This window comes from Colius striatus, chromosome Z, assembly GCF_028858725.1.
Source record: "Colius striatus isolate bColStr4 chromosome Z, bColStr4.1.hap1, whole genome shotgun sequence".
Taxonomy (NCBI): domain Eukaryota; kingdom Metazoa; phylum Chordata; class Aves; order Coliiformes; family Coliidae; genus Colius; species Colius striatus.
In genome coordinates, this window is record NC_084790.1 from 16,241,494 (window position 1) to 16,267,166 (window position 25,673).

The 25,673-nt window shown below is 41.4% G+C and overlaps 1 protein-coding gene across 1 annotated transcript in view; it reads left to right on the plus strand.

Annotated features, from left to right (window-relative positions):
* The window catches only part of PALM2AKAP2 (PALM2 and AKAP2 fusion), a 264,450-nt gene that overhangs the window by 99,661 nt on the left and 139,116 nt on the right, over window positions 1–25,673 (plus strand). The window contains exons 4-6 of the mRNA XM_062017385.1: window positions 12,138–12,252; window positions 12,859–12,880; window positions 19,102–19,203. Of these exons, the coding sequence (XP_061873369.1) occupies window positions 12,138–12,252; window positions 12,859–12,880; window positions 19,102–19,203 (239 nt within the window). The remainder of the gene's footprint in view (window positions 1–12,137; window positions 12,253–12,858; window positions 12,881–19,101; window positions 19,204–25,673) is intronic.

Sequence of the window (25,673 nt, forward strand, 5' to 3'; positions counted from 1 at the left end):
CAGAGGAAGAAGGCTCAGGTGGAGTCTGATGTGGAAATAACCTGTGCAGGAATCGAAAGAAGAAAATAAATAACATTGAGGTGAAAAAAAAAGCAGCCTTTTCCTGGAAAATCTTGTATTTCACTCAGTATACACATATCTGCATATCTATGTATTGGTTTGCATTCACAAATTGGAGCATTTTCAAGAGTGCTCTCAGAGGCATTGCTACTTAAGCTTGGACTGTATAGATCTAACATATATATATTAACAACTACCATATACTCTTCCTTAAACAGACCTAAATCTTACTCTTGACTTGAATGAACATCACAGGAGGCTAATAATACTCTGCTTTTTAGTGTTGGTATTTAGCTGGACACATTGTGTGAACAGTAAGACAAGAGATATTAAAATGCAGCTCAGTGCATTATTTCAAATACTTCAGAAGAAATACAACACTTGTAATGACTGCCAGAGTGAAACTTTGGTGCACATCTTTGTGGCAATAAAGAACTACTGTGTCTTATCAAAACAGACAGAAAACTAGGAGGTTTTTTCCCATAGATCTACTATTTGTCTTAATAAATACCTTGAGTTTGCTGAGAGCCATGTGGCATTGCAAAGAAATAAGCAAACACTGATGTAACCACTGCTATGTTGTATTAGCATCCATTCCAGGCAAACTAAGTAATAGGTGCATCAGAGGAAGAATAATATTTACATCAAAAATATTTATATCCTTGAGATTAAAAAAAAAATATTTGCCAAAACAAAAGTAGAAAGAATTGTCACTACAAGCTGAGCAAGTGAGGAAAAACTCAGTTCAGAAAATAATTTAGAAGGGAAAACCAGCAGGACACGCTCTCATCTGCTGCACATCTGCTACAGAGAGGGTCTTATTAGGTGAGTTGCTAGCTATATAAAATGGCAGTCTTTCTTCCAGTCTTTCTTTTTCCTCAGAAAGTTTAAACATATGTATATTTTTGCCAGTATTTGTATGGCACTGTCAAAACAGCCTTTCTGAATGTTCCTACGGAGGGGCTGGGCAATGCTCATCCCATGTTACTGCTTCACCCTGCAGATCATTCACTCTGAGCAAAAGACCCATAGACATAGCTCAAGGAAAGATATAGGGGGAAAAGTACTACCAAGTGTCTCCAAAACCCATTAGCTTTCTTCACACTGGTGGACTCATGAACTTTTGCCCATGCTTCTTTAGGTGAAGGTTCTTGTGTGCACAGAATGAAAATTGTATTGTACTAACAAGATGTCCACTGCTAGTAGCACAGTCAGGTATCTCTCAACATCAATTGTACAGCCTTAATCATTATTTCCCAGGAGTTACAACAAGTAGAAATGGACCAGAAGGTGAGTCATAATTTCTTGGGAATTCCAACTATATAGTGTACTATATATATATACACATAATAGTACATAATTTGTTACATGTAACACTATGCACTGTGAACAGACATTGAATCCCTCCTTTGAAGTGGGACTGTTCCCACCTGCTGCGGCCAATGCTCAGACTTTTGCCTGTCTGTAAGTGTGTAGAAGTTTTTAAGCTGCACGCATGCTTTACCCTAGATGATGTGAAAAATCATGGTTCCCTGTGAAGCATGATCCCCTGTGCTCTGAAGACCTCTTTACTGAGAAACATAACCTTTAGTGAAAACACCAGGAGAGGCAGCCTGCAGACAGCAGTATTAGTAGAATGGTCTAGAGTAAATGCCCTTGGCTTACATGATAGAGAGAGGAGAAAAGAGAAAAGACAGTGTGGAGACAGTACACATGGGGATAGTGTTTTAATAGGAAAAAGATAGATATGATTGGAAAAGAACAAATTGAGATTGGCTTTGAGGAGCAGAGGAGTCACAGGGAGGCAGGAGTGGCCTGGAGAATTTGTAAGGACCAGCATGTGGCACAGGGAAGGGCAATGAAGGAATGGGATACCTCAGGGATGACAGCACAGGAGCAGACTAGCATGCAGCAAGCAGCAGAATGAGCAGATGGAAGAGGAAAGAAAACAAGTGGAGGAAAAAGGAAGGGAAAGGAGATGGACAAGGCTGGTTTAGAACACATTTCTCTATCTTCTGGTCTTCAGCACTGTATCAGCAGAAAACAGTACTAGTGTGTTGGGGCTGAGAAGATAGATTAAATCAAGCAAAACTGCATGTCTATGGTTACCTGAAACTGAGAGCAAGTACAGCAACACTAGTCTCTGCTCCAAGCATGCACCTCTAGCCTATTGACAGCAGACACTGGGAGAAGCATAAAAACCAGAGCCAAGAAGTTAGGGCTGAGGAGCTCCAAAGAGCAAAGCTAGATTCAGAGCAAGATGGGAAAACGTGTCATGCTTCTAAGGTACCGTCCAGTGTCTGCTCTTGACTCCTCCGCTCCGCAGAAAACACTATGGTCAGTTCATTTGCTGCCCAATGTGTCCTGTGGGCACATCAGGTACAGGAGTTCTCCACCACTGAGGAGCAGACAAGCATCACTAAGTCCCCCAATACTACTCTAGATCACTACCAGAGCTGATGTCCTGATGCCCTGGAGCTCCACCAGTCATTTCTCTTGAACTGTCTCCTCTCCAGGGACGGTGACTCCACCACTTCCCTAAGCAGCTTGTTCCACTGCTTAACAGATCTTTCAGTGAAGAATTTTTTCCTAATCTCCAGTCTAAACATTCTGTGGTGCAACCCGAGGATGTTTATTCCTGTCCTGTTACTTGTAGCTTGTGAGAAGAGACCAACCCCCATGTCACTGCAGCCTCCTTTCAAGTAGTTGTAAGGAGTGATAAGGTCTCCCCTCAGCATCCTCTTCTCTAGCACCTCTATGTCTGTCTTGTAGTGAAGGCCCCAGAACTGAATACAGTATTCAAGGTACAGCCTCACCAGTGCTGAGTGCAAGGGGACAATCACTGCACTAGTCCTGCTGGCCACACTATTTGTGATACAAGCCAGGATGCTGTTGGGCTTCATGACCATCTGGGCACACTGCTGGCTCATATTCAGATCAATTAACAGCCCCAGGTCCTTTTCCTCTGGGCAGCTTTGCCTGGCTCATGCTCTGTACTGAGCTCCCTGTGACTCTTAACAGCTCATTTCTCAACTGACATTGTAAATCAGGGACAAAAAGTGTATTCTCAGTCTGTACATGGGAGAATGAAATCTTTTCAGCACAAATACTTTCTTTTTCTTTTTTTCTTTTTATTTCTTTTTTTTTTTTTTTACTTCCCTTCATTTAGAAAGAAGGTGGAGACAAAACTTACACCTTCTTCCAGTCTTCCTGCCTTCTCTGTAAAGGGTGCTGGGTAACTGTGTATCTCCAGTATTTCCACAAGTGCAGGAACTGCACAAACACATCCTCCTTCCTAGGCAGATAGTGATATAGGTGCTGCTTAAGGTGACACTTTCATTTTGGTGGCATATCCAGGCTCACTCCAGGCAACACTGCAGCTGCCAGCACTGCTGCAGAGTGCAAGAATGAGTGTTCAATTGTCATCTCCTGATCGCTCCCCCTCTATTTCTTTGAACTCTCACAAGATATAAATAGCACAGTCCACTGTACAGCTGAACTGCTGGCATCTGTTGCTAAACCTAAATGAATTTTCATAGCTGCAGTGTGCTAGAAAACAGTTTTTCACAGGGCCGGCTGCACCTATGTTGCTTTTCTGCTCTCTAGGTGTGTGTACCTGTGTACAGAGACTTTGTGCTGGGGGGAACTGCACATGCAACCCTCCTTTGCCTGAACCTTGCAACACATGCCCTCCAACCCCAGGTCCCACCATAATCCTTGTGGCCTTTCTGGAGCTTATTCCCTATGCTGAAAGTGTTCGGCCAGTCACCTAAAGTACAAGTCAATGGTAGGAGCAAAGCACAGCATGGGAAGGGGAGAGGATTTCGTGAAAATAAGCCACACATGTTTGTCCAATGTATTCTTGTGTGTCCTTGGGCATCCCAGGGACAATTCTCCTGATGCTTATTCTTCAAGTTTACTTAGAGCTCTGGGACAGCAAGCAAGTTTTGGCAGAGTTTAGTGTCTTTCCTAAGTCTTTGCAGTTTCACTTTCAAATTACAAAGTACAGCACACGTTTCCTCTCTCATGTGGCTGTTTCATCCTGCCTGCCTTTCTCCTGCCATCCCAGCAGGTACTGAACAATGAATCATAGGTGATGCCTTCCTAAGCTTGCAGTGTAGGTCACAGACTTTTTCTGGTGTGATTCTCTGTCAGTCTGGAGAGAGTTACATGAGAGTAACAGAGAGTTACATGTCTGGTTTAGGTACAACCGGATCATTCTATAGGAGTTGTGGTTCTCATTTTATTTTAACATATTGGACATTGGACCAAGAGAGTTCAGAGCAGGACTCCAGAGTAGGAGGCTTGCCCTCTCTAAGGGCTTGAAGGGAAGAAAAAAAATTATGTCAATAGTGAAGAGAGACAAAATCCATCTTCACTAGGAGGAGTCTAAATATGCATTTTCATCTCACAGGACTGTGCCAAGAAACTGGGACATTTGTGCCAGTTGTTTTAAACACAAATACTCCAGGAGTTGGATCATTCAAAAGCCAGATTCTACTAGAGTAGGTTAAGCTATTGGGGATTTCACTTGGCTGTTCAGGGACAATAAAGGGACTCAGTCAGATATGCCACATCCTGCCTGGAGCCTGGTCAGAAGTACAAACAGGAACTCTCAGGTCCAGACACTCTGGTATAAACAGACAGTGATAAAATATGTGGACTCTTCAGTCTTTCACCTCTTTGGTCACTGGTCAGGGAATTGGGTTTAGACCAAGGCCTTTTTTTTTTTTCCCTTTTTCCCAATGGAGGGTCAAGCCATGTGCTCCTTTGCTGGAAGGGCAAGAAGTCAAGGCATAGAGATTCACTGATTTCCAGGAAGTGATCTGACCTCTCTCCAAGCAGTGAAAAGATTTTAAGGTTGCAGTCTCACCCAGACTAGAGACATCTCCCACTTGAAGAAGAATGAAATAACTTGGTCCTGGAAAACTCTCTTGTAAAAGTCCACAAACAAATGCAGGTAATAAATACCATGGGAGCATGAAGTTGTGTGTTAAGGTGACAGGAGGAGATGATACCGGAATGAGATAACAATCCTTCTGAAACATAGGAAAAGCAGGTCATGAAAAAGTAGTCCCAGTTGGAGTTAAGAGTCATCCCAGACAGCTCTAAAGGTCCTTATGCTTGGGAAAGTTATCACTGCATCAGGGGGACCATCAACAAAAATTAATAAATAAGCAATGTTGCCTTGGCAAGGAAAGAGACTCAGTTGTGTAACTTCAGCAATAGCAGGTCAAAACATTTGCATGAACACTAAACCTTCTACACCTGGAGCATGAAATGTTTTACTAACTAACTCAGGATCATGATTGTTGGGTTTTATTTCTCCTCATGTTTAGCTCAAGAAATCCTGTGGACAATGCTTGACTTACTGCTTTGATTTGGCTAACATAGCAGAGATTAATCTGGTTCTAAATCAGTTAGATGCAAAATATCAACATACAGCTTTCTTTCTATGCATGTGTGGATACACATTTACTTCAAACAGCCAAGGGAATTACAGAGTTTTCCCTCTCTTTCCGAGTTCATCAGCTAGTACTGGGATGCAACTTTTTCTTGGTAAAGGGAATGGTTTTCCTTCCTGTGTATTCAGGAATATTCTCAGAGCAACCTATTCAGCATTGTGCCTAAATTTCATTTCCAAGCACTGATTGGTAATAATGTATTCCCAGTCTTTCAACTCACGGAGGTTTTGGCTTTTCAAAGGTGCCAAATAATTTTGCTACTATTGATAATCAACTATATTTTGGAAATCATAAGATATGCAGTGCCAGCTTTCCTCTTTGAGAGTGAGACATTAAAAAAAGACAAGCTCTGCAGAGGGACTAAACTAAGAGGCATTGAATTACTCATCTCTGGAATTCCATTTCAGATCTTGCAACAGACCTGAAATCACACAGATTTTTTGCCATCAGCACTGGCTATGTGTCAATACACAGTGACATCCACAAATGATCCGACTGGCTTTGGCACAACTGCTGTTGTTTTCTAGGAAAACTAAGCCAACGTGGAAACTAAACCAAATATTACTCATTGATTTCCCCCTCTCCTACAGCAGATGAAGGGCACCATTCACAGCTCTGACTCTGGCAAATAGGTTTCAGCTCCAATTTCTTAGGCATGATTGTCTATAGCCAAGTTGCTGGTGCTTGGCTGTTGATACAGCTATAGGAACCTGTCAAGGGTTGAGATGCTTTACTGGGATTTAGGGTACAGTTCTCCATATCTTCTACAGCTATTCTAGTTTTAAGAGTCTAAATACAAGACTTAGACATTTCAGGAGGAAGCTTTTCCCCTTGTAAGTTCATTTTCCAAGGTCATTCTGAACCTGGGTGAGTTATCAGGTACCCTGCTGCCCTAAAATTCTTCACAGCAACCAGTAAGTGGGAATGAGAAGCCTATGGGGTGGTGTATTTTTACCAGTAGTCTTTTGCATTATGGGGAAAGGCACATGGCTTCCTGCTTGGAAAGGGGTGCATCCAACACATTATATTTCAGTTTCTAGTTTTATCACGTGACCGAAAGCTTTGTGAGGGCAATGTTCTTGCCATAGGCATGGAAATTGTAGAAAGCTCAATTTTACTCCTATGGGCAAGCCCAGTTATCCCTAAACTTGGTGGTTAACTTTCTGTTCAGCAAGCATCAGAGGGGTTTGTTGGCAGGGCTGTGCTTGCGAGTCTGTCATTTTAATACCAGTTATAACACCTCAAGGTGTTCAGCTTTGAGAGACCTGAGAGACTCATATGCAGGCCTATGTCTTCTTTGTGACACATTGATCTAGGTTGTCAGCCAAGCAATAGCAAAATAAATTTACAACTGAGACATACCCTGTCCTACGTATGCATCCATCAGCTTTTCCCTTCCAGTGTTTACTCTGATTAGATCTTTCCTGTTTCCCTCTTGAGTTCTAAATACTTGTATATTTTCCTTATTAGTGCTGATGAATGTTCTTTCTTTCCACTGACGTGTCAGGTTGTGTGCTGCAGCCATAACCTGAGTTACATTTCTCTCTTCACTGCAGATATGACATGAGTATTTCTCAGGTGCAACCCAGCATGCAGAGCTAGAGCAGGCTGAAGAAACTGGTCCATAAACCTACAGCTGTTCTCCTTGTTTATAATGATGTTATCATCCAACCCCAAAAATCAAAGTCATGCTGAACCAAATGCAGATATCTCTAGAAATCATGTATCTGACAGAGTTAATTAGATGGATAGAGGAGACTGTTTTCTTCAGACTTGATTTTCTTTACTTGAGATTTGTGTGCTCTTCTGGCAAAGCAGTGTGTCTCTGCATCAGATGTGTGAGTTCCCTGCAGGATCCTGCTCAGGGACCCTGCTGGGGTCAAAGTAAAGGCATCTTGTGCCAGGACAGCCTCTGCGTTTCAGCACAAAGGAAAATGACAGTCCAGTCTGTTGGTTTCAACATGTTAACATGGGAAACAGAGGAAATCCTTCCCCTAGAGAGAGTGCATTCATCACCTTCAGGCTGGATCTCAACACAGAGCCCTGGATCCAAACATAACGTTTGCTGGACACTGAGTACTAGATGTAAATCGATGTGTACACATGACACAGTTCCAGACTTCTCCTCTAACTCTTCACGTCTTAGATTTCTCTTCTTAACTCTCCTTTCAGTCACCTAAATTAGTCATCTGTGCTGCCTGACAGTTCCTTTGGTCACTGATCCCAGCATCTCTGTCGGAGGGTTCATTTGCTGCTTTAGCCTCCAGTATTCTCAGAAACTGCACTGTCCAACTTGCCTACACGCATGTGGCTGCCTAGTTAGGCCAAAATTCCACCATACACATAGAACAGACTTCTTTTAATAGTCTAGTGCACCCCCTTTCCCTGCAGTACTGAACAGTGCTGGTGTGAATTTTGCAAGGCATTATGTCTGCTATGTACAGAAATAAAAAGAGAAAGCCTGTGAGAAGCCTTAAAAACCCAACCAGAAGAAGCCGTGAGCATCCTTGTCTGAACTCATGGATGACCCTGCATTGAGCAGGAAGTTGGGCTAGAGACCTCCCGAGGTCACTTTCAGCTGGAATTGTCCTACAAGCCTGTAATCTTACTAACCAAGGAATCAAGGTGCCCTCAAACAACAGAAAAATGTAGTCCAAGAGACAGAATCCCTTCTGCTATTTGTGGTTTCTTCCCTTTCATAACAGTACAGCACTGTTAATGTGACCTGGAGAGTCACCTTGCTTAGATGGGCAGCTCTTCTCAGCCCCCCTGGAAATCCTGCTGTACCCTCAGGTGCTTATGGAAGCCAGAAAGGCAGGCGTAACAGAAAGTTACAGGGCACACTCCAGCAGCAAGGTAGACTTGGCAATCTAAGTGATGAAATCCTCCCTATTTGTTTCTGTGATATTTGGGGAAATTGGACTCTGTACATCCACTGAAAAAAACACAAACTAGGGCCAAAGGAACTTCAGACTCCTTGACCCACTTCTTTCTCCTTATATAACCAGTTTGGCAAATCCTAATGACCAGAAAGCTGTTTGGGCCAATAACGGTCTGGTTTATACCACTTCTCCTCATCTGGATCTCCATTTTTTCTCTTATTTTTTTTCCCTATAGCACTCCAGATATGGTAGTTGTTTATTTAACTGGTGTTATTGTTGTGGCCATCTTTCAAATGCCAGTCTCAAATCTGCTAAGCCAGGAACAAGGGAATTATAAGGTTTCCTTGCCAGGTGTCAAATGACAATTAAGGCACATCCTTTTAAAACTGGGCTAAAAGAAAAGGACGTTATTCAATATTTAACAAGTTTACACAGGAAGAACGTGAGCACTTTATATATATATGTACATGAACATATGCATTCTGAATGATTTATTACTGTTTAAACCGTTACATAGCATGTTGCTCAAAACAGATGTGATATTAGTGCATTTTAGTTTTCAGACCAAATTTGCATGTCACTGTTGTATCTCGTTACCGAAATGGCAGGCGTATCTCCTTATCACTCAGCAATTCTGATTACATGAAGCTCACTAAAAAAATAAAGTATGCAAAACAACATTCGGTTTGCATTATTATTTTAATTTTTGCATTGCTAGCATCTATGTGAAAAGACAGCCCAAAGGAAGTGCTGAAAAACCCAGGTTCAATTTTTCCAGTGAGCTCTGTGATGCTCAGGTGTTTTACTGATGAATGTATACAACAGCTCACATGGAAACTCTGCCCTTGAGTATTTCAGTTACCTCAATACCTCAGCAACTTTATCTCAGCCTTTAAGTCTAGAGAGTAGAGACAGGAGTGGTATAAAATTGAGTGAAAAGTTATAAAGCAAATGCTGGTATATGACCTCCGCACTATGTAACAGGTACATTCAGGTTGAATGATCTGTGTTTTTCCTGCCATGATTAGGAGTTCAGACCTCTCCTACACAGGACGTAGGAGACTCTCAATCTGCCTAAACTGATTTCAGTGAGAAAATGGCAATTTGCACCTATGGGATGAGTTTGTATGCATTCTTGGTGTCACATAAGTAATCTGTTTTCCTACCAGATTCACACATGTTTCTAAATCCTGGCAGCTCTATCCCCACCGCCCTCCTCTTTAATAATTTGCAAATAACACTTCTAAAAGGAACTGAAGAATGGATTTAAGAAAAAACAAAACTGATATGTCTTGTCAAAACAAGGTAACAGAATGTTGCATCTTCACCAGTTTGTTTTAATGGAAAGAATAGGCTGGCACAAGGGAAGCAGGAGGTTTATATTACGTGTCAGGAAACATTGGTTCACCAAGGGCATCATCAAGCTCTGGAACAGTCTATCCAGGGAAGTGGTGCAGTCACCATCCCTGGAGGTATTTAAAAGCCATGTAAATGTGGTGCTTTGGGACATGGTTTAGTGATGGATGTGGCAGTAATGGTTGGACTCAATAATTGCAAAGGTCATTTCTGAACTAAATTATTCTATTCTATGATTGTATAAAAGAGACAAGTGAAAACAAAATAGCAAGTAATCAGAATGTAAGAAAATGTAAATCAAGTCATTTGCCAGGTATTCGTGTGTAAGTGCACATTTGCATGCATTAGAAGTGAACTTTCCTTGGAAGTGCCAAACAATTCATGACAAATCTACAGTTTTGAGCTGGTGAACAAAAAATGATGGACTTATGATCACCCCAAATTACAAGGAGTTTTCTTACTAATAACTTGCTTATATCAAATGAGTTGCCTCACACCACGTATACTCAAAATGTTTTCATTGTTATTATTAACTAATTATTAATTATTAAATAATGCCCAGGTCATTTGAAAGAAAAAGGATTTATTTATTCCCCTGTATTTTGTTGTTGCTGACTTCTACGCACTCCCATTTTCCAGTCTCACTCTGGATTATACAGCAAACAAAATGTACCAGGCTATAGAGCGTGTATCCTGAAAATGCTGCTTAGTGATTCACTTGGGAAGAGAAGAGACATACCAGTAAACCCCAACTCACCCAGCTCCACAACGTCATTTCATCAGACAGCACAGCATAATATTTCAAATGTCTTAATCAGCAAGTGTGATGGTTTTGTGGGGGGTTACTTTTGCTCAGTAACAGGGAAGGGGACTACAGTGCTGCCCCTGTAAGCAGTTCCCGAAACTTCCCCAGGCTCTAAGTTTGGAACTACCTCCAGACTGGCCTGGCCCATCTGGTGTCTCTACCATCACTATTGGAGAAGGGAAATCTGTAATATGTGGGAGGAGATGGAAGAGTAGGGTAAGATGGAGGTGACCACATGGACCCTGCAGTCAGAGAAGGAGGAGCAGCACTGGAGCAGAGACTCCCCCTGCAGTCTTTGGTGAGCGCAGCTGATTGATTCCCTGCGGCCTGTGGAGGGGAATGGCGGGACTACAGGTTGCCAGCAGCTCTGGGAAGACCCCTTGTCAGAGGAGGAGAGTGTTTTGGACCCCAGCCCAGAGGAAACAGAGAGGAGCCTTGTGATTGAAAAAGCATTTAAAAAGTCCCGTGCAGAACAGGGCCAAGAAAGTGCGAGAATTAGTCCCTTAAGTCTGGATCAATGCCCTGATCCCTCACTTGAAAAGTGGTAGCAGAAAGGCAGGTGCAAGCAGGCAAGGGTAAGGTAATTGGTGGGTAATGGCGATTTGTTGCATTCAAAAAATTATGATCCAACAAGCTGTGTGCAGCTACAGCTCTTTCTGTAGATAAAAGGAGTTTTAGGTATCCGTCCCAATTGAAAAATGTTCTCTCCCCAGATATTGGGGAGGCGGGGTGTCAAAAGTAAGAAAATAAAGATGAAAGTATACACAAAAATAGACAGAAAGAGGACATATTTCTGCACTTGCATAAATCATGTCAATAAAATGAGGTTTGAGTTAAAGTAATGGAGAATCTAACCCTGATCAAAAGTGTATCCCAAATCATAATCAGGATATCTCAAGGAGTAAGTGCCATTAGGTCTTGACAAGAGAAATTAGAATGCTGAATGCTTACTGCCTGGCAAAATAAGTTTATTTTCTGAGCAGCCTGTCTACTTCACTAACCTAAGCCTCTGGGGACCCCAGTATCATACAGTAATTGTGGAAAGCATTGTTGGATATACCAAAGTGTTACTGTTGGGTGTGGGCAAAATACTGGTTAAAGAGAAACTCATAACACAACTAGCTGACTACCAGCTTCCAGCAACTATTTCCAGTGTCAATGTCTGGAGTACAGAAGCATTAAAAGACACTCATTCATTCCCCTAATTATTAATGCATATTTATGGTTATAATCCATAGTATGATTTCTTAAATAAAATTGTCTGAGAGATGCTACAGGAATTGAGGTGAAGGAATACCAAGGTGTATTATAATTTTAGTTATTCTGTACATGCTTTTGCAGAAGTGGATTATAAGAATTACTGATTTTCTTTTAGATAGACCTACCTGTTTTACAAATAATTCATGTGCGCTTCATGCACTAGGAAAGCAGTTGGGAATAACAAGAGTTACAGTTAGTCCTGATTACATTTGAAGTGCTAGTTAATACGTAGGAAACTATGGCTCATTGAAATGATATTTACATGTTTCATTTTTGTCTGTTATGTGGATGTCTGTATGTCTTCCACAGGCTGGAACAAGAAATACAGAAATTAGAAAGTGAGGAATCTCAGATATCTGCCAAAGAACAAATCATTTTGGAAAAGCTAAAAGAGACTGAGAAGTCCTTCAACAGCTTGCAAAAGGTAAATGAAAAAAAAGATACCTGGACACAGACTGAAACCAACGTAGACTCCTAGAACTGTATGAGAGAAGCAGTTATAACTTCTCCAATTAGGGCAAGAGTGAGAGCAGCTGCAGAGCATGTCCCTCATACCAGAATGGACATGACTAGAAAAGATATAGAGGAATCAGATCTATTGTTGCTGGTTGTTAGGATTTGCACTTCCCACTACAGCCTCTTTTGGAGAAGTGTTTCAGAGACTATCCCCCTAGCTCATCAGCAGGGAAACAATGTGAGCTTTCGGCACCACCGAAAGATGTCAGCAGGAAGCTGAAAGGCATCTCAAACTTCCCCATTCCAAGTGGCACCTAGAAATAGTGGCATTTGCCACAAGTGCCATTTCTGAACGTTACAGACTACAATAAACAGCAGTGTTCTTTTACTTACATCTTGTCACTCTCCCTCAGCCTCTAATAGCACCTAAACCTGAGGACACACATCCCCAGTTATCCATTTAAAAGTTGCAAAAAACCCATAAAAAGCAAGCCTAGCTTAAAAATCAAGACTTTGTGCAAATTATACTCAAAATATAAAGTCTAATCAAACGTCTTATTTTTTCCGTTCACAGGGTTTCTCACAGCAGGATGGTGGTAAGTGCCTATTTATTATTGTATAGCTTTGGGTTTAACAGCAGTTGTTAGTATGACTTAGTTGCAAAGGTTTACAGAGTGGGGATTCTTCTCTTCCTTGTATGTTTCTGATTTATTTCTTAGAGCCATTACTTTTTTCTTTGGTATCGCTGTAGTGCAAGCATAGATATCACTATTGTGGTGAAACAGTATTCTTTTGAAAGAACTGCACCTCTTCTTACATGCTGACAAGGGGAAAGAATAGCATGGATGACTAAAAACAGACATCATACAACTTTTGTGCTATTGACTCCTTTTCACTGCATGATAGCCTTGCACTCCAGACTCCTTTTCAGCTCTCTGTGATCAATCTTCTCCATTCTGTGTGCTCTGTGTTCTGTTCATAAACAGTTAAATACAATGAGGACTATTCCTAATATATAGGAACAGCTATTTAAATTAGACAACTGATAAATTATATTTTCTACATGATCATTCTCACAGAAGACTGCACGGGTGGATGAGGATATCATAATTCCTAATTTATGAACTTAAGTGTCACACTATGGGTGATTAGTCTAAATATTGAGCTCTAAATTTAGGTGTCTGAGTGAGTAAATAATATAGCTGGTTTCCAGGAAGCTAGAGAGACCCCTTATAATGGCTTTCCAGGACCCTTAGGACCTGGGAAGAATACCATGCCTGAGGTGGGTCTGAATCCAAGAGCTAGGGGAAAGTCCAAGAACTCTTTACTGGGACTGCAACCTGCTCCCCCTGTTACCAAGAAAAAGGGGCTCCTTGCTAAACCATGACAGGTCCTGTCACCTGCAGCCATGCTTCTGCCAGCTCCTTGGTGGCTTGTCACTGCCAAGCTCTCCATTAAACAAGGCCTAAGATGATACTATGAATTACATCATTTGGTGATGCTCAGGTCTGTAGTCAAAACCAGGCATGCTGTAGTGCTATGCTGCATGCACATCACAGACAAATACAAGGAAGAGCGCTCTTAACTCCATGTGTGTATATGTTTATGGCTCAATATATATATAAATCAAAAGCCACATTAAGATCTCATGTAACTTTCCTGACCACTGAATTTGCCTCAGGGTAAAATCCATCCTCTGCAATCTTTGGCCATCTGTATGCAAACTATATGCTGATACTTCAGCCAACATGGTTCAGCCACAGTTACAGCAAGTCTACATTTTGCAAAAACCTCTGTTTGAATTTGATATGTATTAGGATATGTTTGGCAAAGATGTGGCTCTGGAACCCTAGTATAGATTGTTTAGTTCCCAGCACATTGCTTAGAGACTTTTCTGGTTTTCTTTCTCATCTTGTTCAGCTATGCAGGCCAGCAGCAAAACAGATGAGCATGTCCTCAGAGGAGTCAAGTACAGATCTTTGCAAAATACTTTCCACATGTCTTGTAGAAACCTCATCAGCAATTTGTTTTCAGTTGTAGGCTTTTAAGTAACTTTTTAATTTGACCTTCATCTATGGCTGCCACAATTATAGCACCTCTGGTCACCTAAGTGAAAACCACTGATCAACACCATTCGAGTGCAGCTTGTTAGCTAATTTCCTACTTGTCTCACACACCACTTATCCAGTCTGTATCTTGTCAGTTTGCCCAGGAGAAGACTGTGGGAAACAGTGCCAAAAGCTTTAATGAAGTCCAGGTAAACAACATCCCTCACATCAACAGAGGATGTTATTTTGTTGTAGAAGGTGATCCATGTTGGCTTTTCCCAATCACCTGCTTCATTTGGTTTAGAAGGACTTCATTAGTCTAGAAGGACTCATTCTGCCACCTTCCTAGGAAATTAAGTAAGATCAATAGGCCTCTAGTTTCCTGGGTCCTCTTTTATCCTTTCCTGTAGATGGGCATGACATTTTCCCTCTTCTAGTTGTCAGGCACGTCCTCTGATCTCCACGATTTTCAAAGATTATAAACAGTTTCCCTGTGACAATATCAACTTCACTTAACACCCTGGGATAGATTCCAACCTGACCCATGGATTTATGTGAGTTGAACCCTTGCATAAGCTGCAGACCAGCCCTTCATCCACTACTGATGGGTCAACACGTGACTTGTCATAGCTACTTCATCTTGCCATCCGGGACCTAGCTATGCCAGTAAGGACTGGCGTAAAGAAGGTATTGAGAACACCTACCTTGTCAGCACTGTTAGTGAGTAGTTTTCCCACTTTTTTTAGAATGTGCCTAAGCTTCCACTGTGCTTCTGCTCACAAGTCTGAAGAACCCTTTCTTGTAGTTGACATCTGTATCCATTTTCAGTTCCAGCTGAGCCTTTCCCTTTCTGATTGCATCTCTGTGTGGCTTAGAAAGATTGTTGTCCTCAAAGGCTATGTGGCAGCCAGTATGTTTCTGTCCTGGTTTTAATTAAATCTAAAGAATCATTGTTAAGCCAGGGTGATCTTTTACTCAGTCTTCATCCTTTCCCTTTGTAGAGGATGGAACTTTCTTTTCCTTTCAGCAGACACTCTTGAGTGACTCCCTGCACTCACAAGCTCCTTTGCCCTCTATGGATGCTTCCCATGGTATCCCTCACAGCTGGGCTCTGACTTGAAGTTCACTCTTACAAAATTCAAAGTCTTTCTCCTATTACTGGTCTTCAGTGTGCTCAGCAGAATCTTAAACTCCACAATATTGTGGTCACTGTATCCAAAGGTTTCACTGGTAGTTATTTCGTCAAGTAAGTCTTATCAGTTTGCAAGCAGTAAATATGGTAAGGCACTGCTCCTGGTTGACATGCCCAACATCTATAGCAGGAAGCAATCCTTACTGCGTTCCAGGAACCTGATGGATGGCTTGTGCACCAATTTAATTTTGTTTTCCAACAAATCCCTGGGTAGTTGAAGCCACCCATGAGGACCAGGTTCTGTTGGCCCAAGACTTCCCTGAGCAGGCAAAGCAGAGTTTTGTCAGTTTCGTCATCCTGATAAAGAGGTCAGTAATAGATGTAATGTAAGGTCTCCTTTGATAATGATCCTTCTAATCTTGACCCAAAGGCATTCATTCAATAGAAATGTCATGGTCTTCAGAGATCTTCTCTTCTTCCCTTCCTGTCTTTCTGAAAGCATTTGCAGCCATTCATTGTGGTCTTCCTGTTATCTGAATTTTCCCACCAAGTTTCTGTGATTTCTGTGACATTCTCAGACTGCGCACAGAGCTCTAGTTTCTCCTACTTGTTGCCCAAATCACACCCATGGGTACTTGAGGTGGCTGAACTTAGGGTTCTTGCCTTTGGAAAGGATTAGGGAGTGTTCCTTACTGGTCTGGCAGATGTATTCATGCACCCTGTTTCTTATAGATACACAAGTGAAAGTTTAAAACATGATTCACCAACTCAGAGACATGTTACTAGCTTTTAGCAAAGCTTCCTGATTAAATCCTCATTCATGACCTTATAAACGCGATGGGAAGGCCATGATCTCTGTTCCCTCTGATGTAGGCTCACAGAGCACCAAAAGGCTTTGTAGATGGAACAGTCCAGCCCTGGGAGCTAGTATTTGAAAAAGACTTACTACTAATGTTTGTGGTAGTCAGACTTTTAAAAGATAATACAAACTGTGGAAAATGAGGTTGTCTGACAGATAGCCTCTGCATCGGAGCTATTCTGAACAATTCTGAAGGTTTAGTTTTGTGTAAGCACCCTTGAAGGATTATCTTGCCCCATATGTTTTCCCAATCACTTATCTGTCTGGAAATATTTAAGAATTGCATAGTCCTAAAATGTAGTTTTAAGTAGTACAAAAGGTTTCAGGTCATGTTTTATGGCATCCTTAGACATCAGCAACTCATCAAAGACTGAAATATAGATACTGAATGCAGTTCGTTCAAACGCTTTATGTTTTATCTTACGTCTCATCCACTCCTTGTAAAACTGATCTCATGTCTTCCTTAAAGGTGCTAAATAAAGCACACCTTGTTGCCAGTGAGACAAAGGGAAATCAGAGTGTTCATTTTGTTTGAACAAGATGGGAACTGGCAGAATCAACCAAGCTCCAGCTTCTTCTAGTCAAATACCCCATTTCTGACACATGGCATCATCACTTGCTTTATTTGCTTCAGTACAAAGGAATACCACCCTGGCATTCTCATCTCCGGACAGTAATGAGACATTGTCAGGAGCCCCAAAAAGAACTTTTTTAAAAGTAATATCCAGAGAATTTTCTAAAATGAGTTAGTATCACCTAATACAATACCTAGATATTATCTCCTAATGTAGGAGGCAAAAAAAGCCCCAGCTTCCTAACGTTCACAGGTATGTACAGCAATCAAGCTGTACGACTGATTTTGCTTTCTGCTAGATGTCAGTGATGCTAGGGACTAGAATGGTCAATTCAATTCCCTGGACAGGCACTGGGGAAAAAAAAATCCAAAACAAGCACTTGCAAAGATTTTGCCTCCTTCAGTGCCCCGGGGTAAGAACCGTGTCCTAACCATGCCTCTTTATTCTCATGGACTGCAAAAGTAAGGATAATTATTTGAGCAGCACAAGTCAGCATTGATTATATCCTCTTGTGGACAGATAGGCCTGTCACTCAAGTTACTGGATGACTGTACTGAAACTACTGTTCCAGTAGGGTGAATAATTACTACATTTCTGCCATTTCCAGAAGTGCCTTCTTATCCTGGCCCAGAAAAACAGTCACCACCTCTTCCTTCTGAGAAGTTACTTCAGTTTTCAATAATGGCCGACTCATTTGCTAGTGATAGTTCCCAGAACAACATCACCAAACATTGTACCAACTTCTCATCAGAGGCAAGAAAGCTTGCAAAAGAAAACAGCCGTTGCTGGCCATTGCTCAGCCAGCTGTGTCCTAAAACAATGGTTTCTCCTAGGCTCTAATACTAAAAATAAAATGCTTTGAGGAAACGGCATGCATTTAAAAACATAAAAGCCCATTTGCCAAGACTGCCATTTGTCCACTGAAGTAGGGAAAAAAATGGTATTTCCCAGCCCAGCGTTTTTTCCATATTCGTCTGTTACAAACTGAACTTATATACAAACTTCCTGGCTTTCTGGAATGAATTTGCACTGAGCCTCTGTGCCATCCTCCTCTAATGCAGGAAGGGGAAGTGGGACCTCCTTACCTGAATCAGCTACAGTGTGCCATGAAGAGATGGAGTGTCTTTGGGACAGTGCACTGTCTTTCTGCACTGACTAGCACTTAATGCTGGCCACTGCTGCTTTTAAAGCGGTAAATTTCACTAATACCAGGCCACATTTGCTTTCTCCTACCCTGACATATGGCACATTGCATCCGTACAGTAGCTTTGGAAAAAAAAGTTTCACATCAGATAAGATCTTACATTTGAACAGAAATTCAACCATTTCCATACAAAACTGAAAACAATTTCCAGTTGACAGGAAAGAATTACATTTTGGGGGTATTTTTTTCCTTTTTGCTTTGGTTTAGTGCCCAAACTGTATATTTATGAATATATACATTTATTTATATTCATATAGTATATATACCTATACATTTAACCCAGCCACAAAACATCTCCCACTAAATATTTGTAAATTTATTTAGTATCTCTCTTCTAAAGAACACATTCAACATATGCTAAACAACCATAAGCTCAAATGTAAAACAAGTCAATTCCTTAAGACAGCTTTCTACTAGTTCAGAGTTCGTTAAGGAATGATGGCACTGCAGAACTGGCAAGCACTTAATATCTACTGAATTGTCACAAAAGGCACCCTATCAGTATCTAGAAGTGATTTTTATTATTAGCTCACTTTCAGCTTTAAGAATAAAAAGTCAACTGCCTGTTCAATACTGTCAGAAACAACTAGTACAAAAGAGTTGGGTCTTTCTTCCCATTCAGTCAGCACTAGCATTCTTAGGCTTTTATATCTCTATTTGAAATATCATGTGTCTGGGTATCACGTTAGGTTTGTTCCTTACCTTACCCCTCTCTCGTCCCCATTTTAAAGGCCACAGACTTGATAAATCCAGAACATCCTGACAAATAGTTTTATGTGTTTAACAGACATATGAGTCATCTGGACCTATTCCCTCCTGCCTCAGCTAGTCTATTGAACACCAATCACACCACAGTGACTTTGCACTTTGCTTTCATCCGTTTATCTAGTACAAAGCTCCAGTGACTATTGTCAGGGCTGACAACACTTTGCTGTCTAAGCAATGAAGTCACTAGGGCTCGTAACATGAATCTAACTGTTTCCTGTTCTCTGACACCAGATGCAGTAAATTACATTTACTCCCAGATCCCTGAACTCCCAACCCTCTATTCACGAACAGCAGAGCCAGTTCCCGGGTGGGACGGAGCAAGCAGAGTAGCTGGTAAGTCTCAAGGAACAAAGTATTACAATGCCAATCCAATAGCCATGAACTTTTTTTGTTATATTACCTTAATGGATCTAGTGTCCCGATATCATTTAAATACCAGGAAATGCCTCTTGATCTGTATTTTGTAAATAAGTCAAGGCTTTCTGAGCAGCAGTGAGTACTCTCAAAACAATATAGCTGGACAATATACAAGTAACATAGGAAATGCATCCAGTTTTTTCACATGGAAATATTCAGTCCTTCCCATCTCTGCTGATACAGATACATGGTACCAAGACCAAAGTTCTGTCTCCTCTGTTATACCCATGCAGGTTCCATTAAGATGAATGAGACAGACAGGAACTCACAAGACCTCATTCATGCTTTACACATTTATGTCATTTTGTACGTATTTGTATGCCACTCTTTCTTTTTGGGGAACAGGTGGAGGGAATTACAACATGTTTTGTGGTTGGTCATACTTATTTTTCAGGTGGAGTATGTCTTTTAAACGTAACAGCGTGACTGTTAAAAGCTGTGTGTTTTTCTTATTTACAAGATCCTATTTTTTCTAAACAATGTATTCCGTATACCAAGACCATATTGCTGGCAGCTACTTAAAAGGTGTCCCAAGGAGTGGGAATGAAAGGTGGCTTACTGAAGAACAGGTTAACAAGCATAGCAAAGAAATGTCTGCAGCTATGACACTGTACACAGATACAGGACATGTCATTTTGTTCAGCAGTCCTGTTGCAAGCCATTCCAAAACCTTCCCTTCCACCAGTGCTTAACTTAATCTGTCTTAAATGCCACCTTTGCCTTGTGTGTTTTGTGCTATTTTGTCAACATCAAGAAAAAAAAAATCTTTCATTCTTTGGATAACCCAGAAGCCTTATTCCTGTAGTCCCTGACAAGAGTATCATATATATGCAACAGGTTAAAAAAAGGCACCAGCATATATGCTCAAATGTAGACTGTAAGCATCCATCTTAAAACACACTCAAAGTCTATTGAGATTAAATTTTTTGAAGAACAGCCTCTGGATAAACGCTAAAAGGCCAGATCCTTTCATCTACATGTTGGGATCCATTGTCATGAAGCACTGCATCATGTTAAACTGTAATTAAAGCTTTTGCGGAAAACTTGTACTTCTGCATACAGGCTGTCATCTTCCAGTACTGCTTTTCATTTCAACTCTATGGTCAGATAAGTTTCTATCATATTAATATAGCATGTTTTGCAGTAAATAAGCTTTGATTAAATAAAAACATTTTAGAAATCAGCTTTAGTGTATTTTTCAGCTACTTTGACTAGCTGGGCTCCTAGGTTTTCCTGCAGAGAGCGAACAGTATGCATACAGGCAGATAAGCCAGGATCTGTTATTCACTTCTCACATGACAATGCAATTCACTAGAAACAGATTTCCAAGAACTTTCTGTATGTTTATATATTTACTTGCACAAGTAAAAACATATATATATATGTTAAAATGCAATGTGTTTCCTGTGGCAAGTCATAAACCATGTGTTACACCAGTATCTAAAGACTCTGCTGCTGAAATCACAGTAGAAAAAAGTGAAAAGAAAACTTTGACAGTGGCAAATGCTTAAGCAAATTAGCCAAACATAAAATACACAAGGACCACATATCTTAACTTTCTAAATCAGGTCAGCCAGTAGGACAGAGTCTTCCAAGCAGTGCTAGTATTGTTGCCCAAAGGCTTGCTAACAAGAAAGACACTTACTTATCAGTACTGCATACCACAGCTCTTATTAAATATGGCCGGGTCCACATGATTCAACTGTCAGATTTTTCCTATCTACTTCTGAGTTCAGACTCCCTATACAAGCCTTCTTTTAATGCACACTACTAAATGAAATTTGTTCATCAAAACAAGGAAGGTCTGGCAGATGACACTCTCTTCTGCACTAAAAACATATGCAATACCACAGCACAACTGTTTCACATGAAAATCAGCAGCCTTTACTGAAAAGTCATGTCCCAGATAATACTCCTCTTTTTTAAAGAAGAGGAGATGCACAGAAACTCCAGAAGTGCTCAGGATGCTGCTTCTCACCAAGAAGGTAGCAAGTGGGCTGGTTGCACTTTCTCTGCACAGCTGTGGTGCTCAGGACAAATCAGGAACTTCTACCCTACTAGAGATTTTATGGACATGCTGTGGCTCCCTACTGTGACCCTACCGTTGTGTCTGGTTTAACATCTTCAGCATAGGCTAGCCAATCTCTACTTTTACCTCTGTAATGTTGGAAGTTAATGAGCAATATCTGCCTGAGCAGTTCTGGCAAGGTCAGGCAATGTTCGAAGTCTACTCACTAAAGGCCTGGCTGCCAAACCAATAAACAAAATTCCTCTTTCCTCTTTCCCCTCACCTCCACCAAAGAAATTGCACTTAGAAAGAAGCAAATTCCAGACCATCAGTGGTGGCACCTGCATCTTTTTGTTTCATTACCTCTGTAAATTGGATTCAATGCTTCAGGGCAGAGGTGTTTGGAAGAAACTTGAAAGGTACTTCCCCAGCAGCTCCTGGGCTGTGATAGTGCCAAGCAAATAATCCATGCCAGCAGCTTTCTGACCTGTACTATGGTGCAGTCTTCCACAGATCCCCAGAGCAATCTACTTCAGCGCTTAATTGCTACCAGCCCTGGAGTGACAGTGTTTTTCCTGATTTCCAGCTTCAATCTCCTGTTTCAGTCCATGTCAGCTGCTGCACACCTCAGGAGTAGAGTCCGGTTCTCTCCCTTTCAGCCTTGTCCTGGCTGCTCAGGCTGCTGTGGGATGGGCATTAAAAGTCAGCAGAAGGAGGGAGATCAGAAAATCCATATTCCTACCTCTTTGTGGAAACAGCCATTCTGTGCTCAGGGCCATGCCTGAGCTATAGACACAGCTAGTCTGTAAATTTCTCAAAGCAGTGGTGAAACACAATCCTCAGGGATATTCCCCTAGCTTGCAATGGTCAAGGCAAGATTTGCACTTCTGCAGCCCACTCCAGCATCAAGCAACAGTTTGCTCTCAGAGACAACAATGCCCTTTCTCCCACCGATCCCTCTGTCTTCCGGCTCTGTGCAGATGTTTGTGTGGTGTTGCATTTGACCTAACCAGCACTGCTAGGACTGGCAGAGTTCCAAGCACACAGCATGTAGTCACACCTCATATTTGGCTGGGCTGACTACCAGACTGGCCCCCTGGGGGAACAGGGGAGACCACCTCACAGGGGCCAGAATGTACTCACTCAACAATACATGAATTTTCTGTGTAGAGCTATAGAGGTCATGATGCACACCATAATAATCTTCCTGTTGGTGATGAATTACTTTGCTTTAAATATACAGAAAAAAAAATTACTATTTGTGAATAGTAAGACTCAGGTAATATATTAATGATTTTTTAAATACATGTTTACAAAACCACATTGGTTCTTGGGGCAAGGATATTCTGTGCTCGCTTGAAAATGAGTCAGGAAAAATAGCCAACATAACAGTTTGTGGTGTCCCCAGGTAAGACAACTCACAACTATGTTATTGAGGTTCATTAGCTCATCAATGGTCACTAAGTTTTGTGAACGCTTGTCACTGCCTGTGGTAATTTGTACATAAATGTCCGTGGATGTCTGTCCAAGAGCCTCAATGTCTTCATCTGCATACAAAGAATGTTTAAACAAATTACCACTTCTGGAAAATGTCAGACTTTTGCCCATTTTTAATTGAAAAGCTGTCTAGTGAGAGGCCATTGTATTTCAAAATGAGTGTTGAGAGTGGTGTAGGCTGCCTGTCTATTCCAACTGTGTGGTCTCTACAATGTTAAGCTTGTTACCGCGTCCTTCTTCACTGCCAGAAAAACTTCTTTGCTACTCTAAAGTAGCACACCTCACACATATATTCTTACCTGTTCTTTCGTGACACTTTGAAAATCTGTTCATTTTTACTTTTTTCTTCAACTTTGGCAATGGTTCTTAGGGCCTAATTCAGATAAGTGAAGGAGCACTTCATGGTCGTTTTGTATGTTCTCTTAACCTGCAAGCAGAGGTCACAGTTGATGCCTTGCTTTGGAAGATGCAAGACCTGCCTTGCCGTGCATCTGCAGGAGAAATTAGCCATTCCTGTGTGATTTTGTTTTCCTACCTGTAGAACAGGGGTTAACAATGTTTCTTCACCTCTCTAAAACGTTTTGAATGCTATGGATGGAAGAGTTAAGCAAGAACAAACATTGATAGTAGAACAGTCTGGGTGTAACATGCAGCGAACTAAAGTTGTTACCAGCTAACTGGCAGTTCGATGGCAGAGAAGGAAAATAGAGTGGTTCCTGGAGATGGGTTTTGCTCTGAATTTTGAGGCAAGTTCAGAATGGAATGGTTGAGGGCAACCTGCATGCTGACACTTCCCGTTGTCTAAATTACACCTAACCCAGGTGCTCTTGGCACTCCTGATTGCTCAGAGAAAGCTCCACGCGGCGTGAGCTGGGAGACCAGGTCCTGTGGGCCACAGGTACGCCTAGCCTTCAGCTGCATAAAAAGCCGTAGTGTAGTAACTATCTCTGTCCACAGCATTGCGTCCCACCTCTAACGTAGAACGCTTGGCACGTTAGAAGCAGGAGGTAGGAGAAGGGGCACCATAATTTTCTTTGTCTGTTTGGCAATTAACCATTCACTGGCTTTTTTTGTTGTAACATGCACTTCCTCTCTTGTTTTCATTCAAGCTTTGTGCACCATGGAAATTAATGTGGAGAAAGACAAACAGACAGGAGAGACCAAGATTGTCTCTGCTTCACCTATTGGCCCAGATGAGGCCCATCAAAGAGGATTCAAAGTCTATGATGATGGTACCAAGGTAGTCTATGAGGTTCACTCTGGTGGCACAGTGGTAGAAAATGGAGTACATAAATTAAGCTCAAAGGACGTAGATGAACTTATGCAAAAAGCTGGACAATCAAGTGTAAAAGGAGGGTATGAAACAATGACTGTGTCAGACAGAAATGCGGTAGCCGATGGAAACCTTAGCCATATGAAGGAGCAAATGCTCTTCAAGGAGGCAAAGCTGGAAATGGTACACAAACCCAGCAAAGGGCATGCTGTGAACCCTCAGCCCCAAGACAAACCCTGTGGTGATGAAGCCCAGGAGGCCAGCGCAGATCAGCCAGTGACAATGATATTTATGGGCTACCAGAACATCGATGATGAAGAGGAGACAAAGAAAGTGTTGGGCTATGATGAGACCATCAAGGCAGAGCTGGTCCTGATCGATGAAGATGATGAGAAGTCGCTGCGGGAGAAGACAGTGACAGATGTCTCCACCATGGATGGGAATGCCGCTGAGCTGGTCTCTGGCAGGCCACTGTCGGATACGACAGAGCCCTCCTCTCCTGAGGGAAAGGAAGAGAGCCTGCCCTTGGAAGCTGCCCCAGGTACACAAAAGAAAAAGCGCTGTCAATGCTGTATTGTCATGTGAACACCTACTCCTTCCCTGCTCCGGGCAGCTCCTGCTCTGTCACTTATTTAGATCTCACTGTACTTCTAACTGCAATACTGTGAACTGGAAGTGAATGCCTCCATTGCCTTGCAGTTGGGTTGCTTTGCTTCTTTCTAGTTCTTCAGGAAGAAGAACGCATGATTATTTTCCCATCAGATGTAATATTTGGGGTTTGGGGAGGGGATGGGGAGGAGTTTTACTTCTTTTTTGTTTTGTTTTGAGGTTTCTTGTTTTTCCTTAATATTGCAGAGTGAGAGATAAATGGGAAATGGAATAAATGTTTTCATATTTATTTGATCTAAATATATATTATATATATAATGAAAACACTTTTTACATTTTTCTTTAGATATCTGGCAGACTCAATCAGATTCCTAGGATTTTGTGGGAGCCCAAGTTTTATAGCAGCCAGATATGAGAGCCTTAAAAAAAAGTTGCTTCTCTTTTTTAAGAAAAAAAAAACATTTCAACCTTATTTTATAGATCCTATTTTTTATTTCTTAGGGGAAGGCTTAGATCATTTACTGTTTTAATTTGCTAAAACTCAGACAAGTCTTTCCTGAAAAGTTTTGGTTTATAGTAACTTTCCAGTTTAGTTTGCGGTGTCAGAAAAATCCATCAGCCATTTCTGCTTGTTGGTGATACCAAAAGTGGACCTTAATTATTCTTTCTAGAAAATGTATGAATGATGATTTTGCCTTATATAAATCTTCCAGATTACAGTATTGTATGTGTACTTCATCTCCCCAAATTACAATTGAAATGAATTTGACACGAAAAAGATGCAGCTGTCACACCGACTGAAATGGAGTCACTGATCTAATTACTTGCATTTCATTAACTCTGCCAATGTTTATACATGAAGTTTTCCTGTTAAACTCCAGCAGATGAGAGATCTCTATTTCCTTAGAACATAAATGAACTTTTCTCATAGTCCGATCCTGTTCCCACTGGATTCATTGAGAAAATTCTCTGTGCTGGGAATGGGAGCAGGGCCAGAGT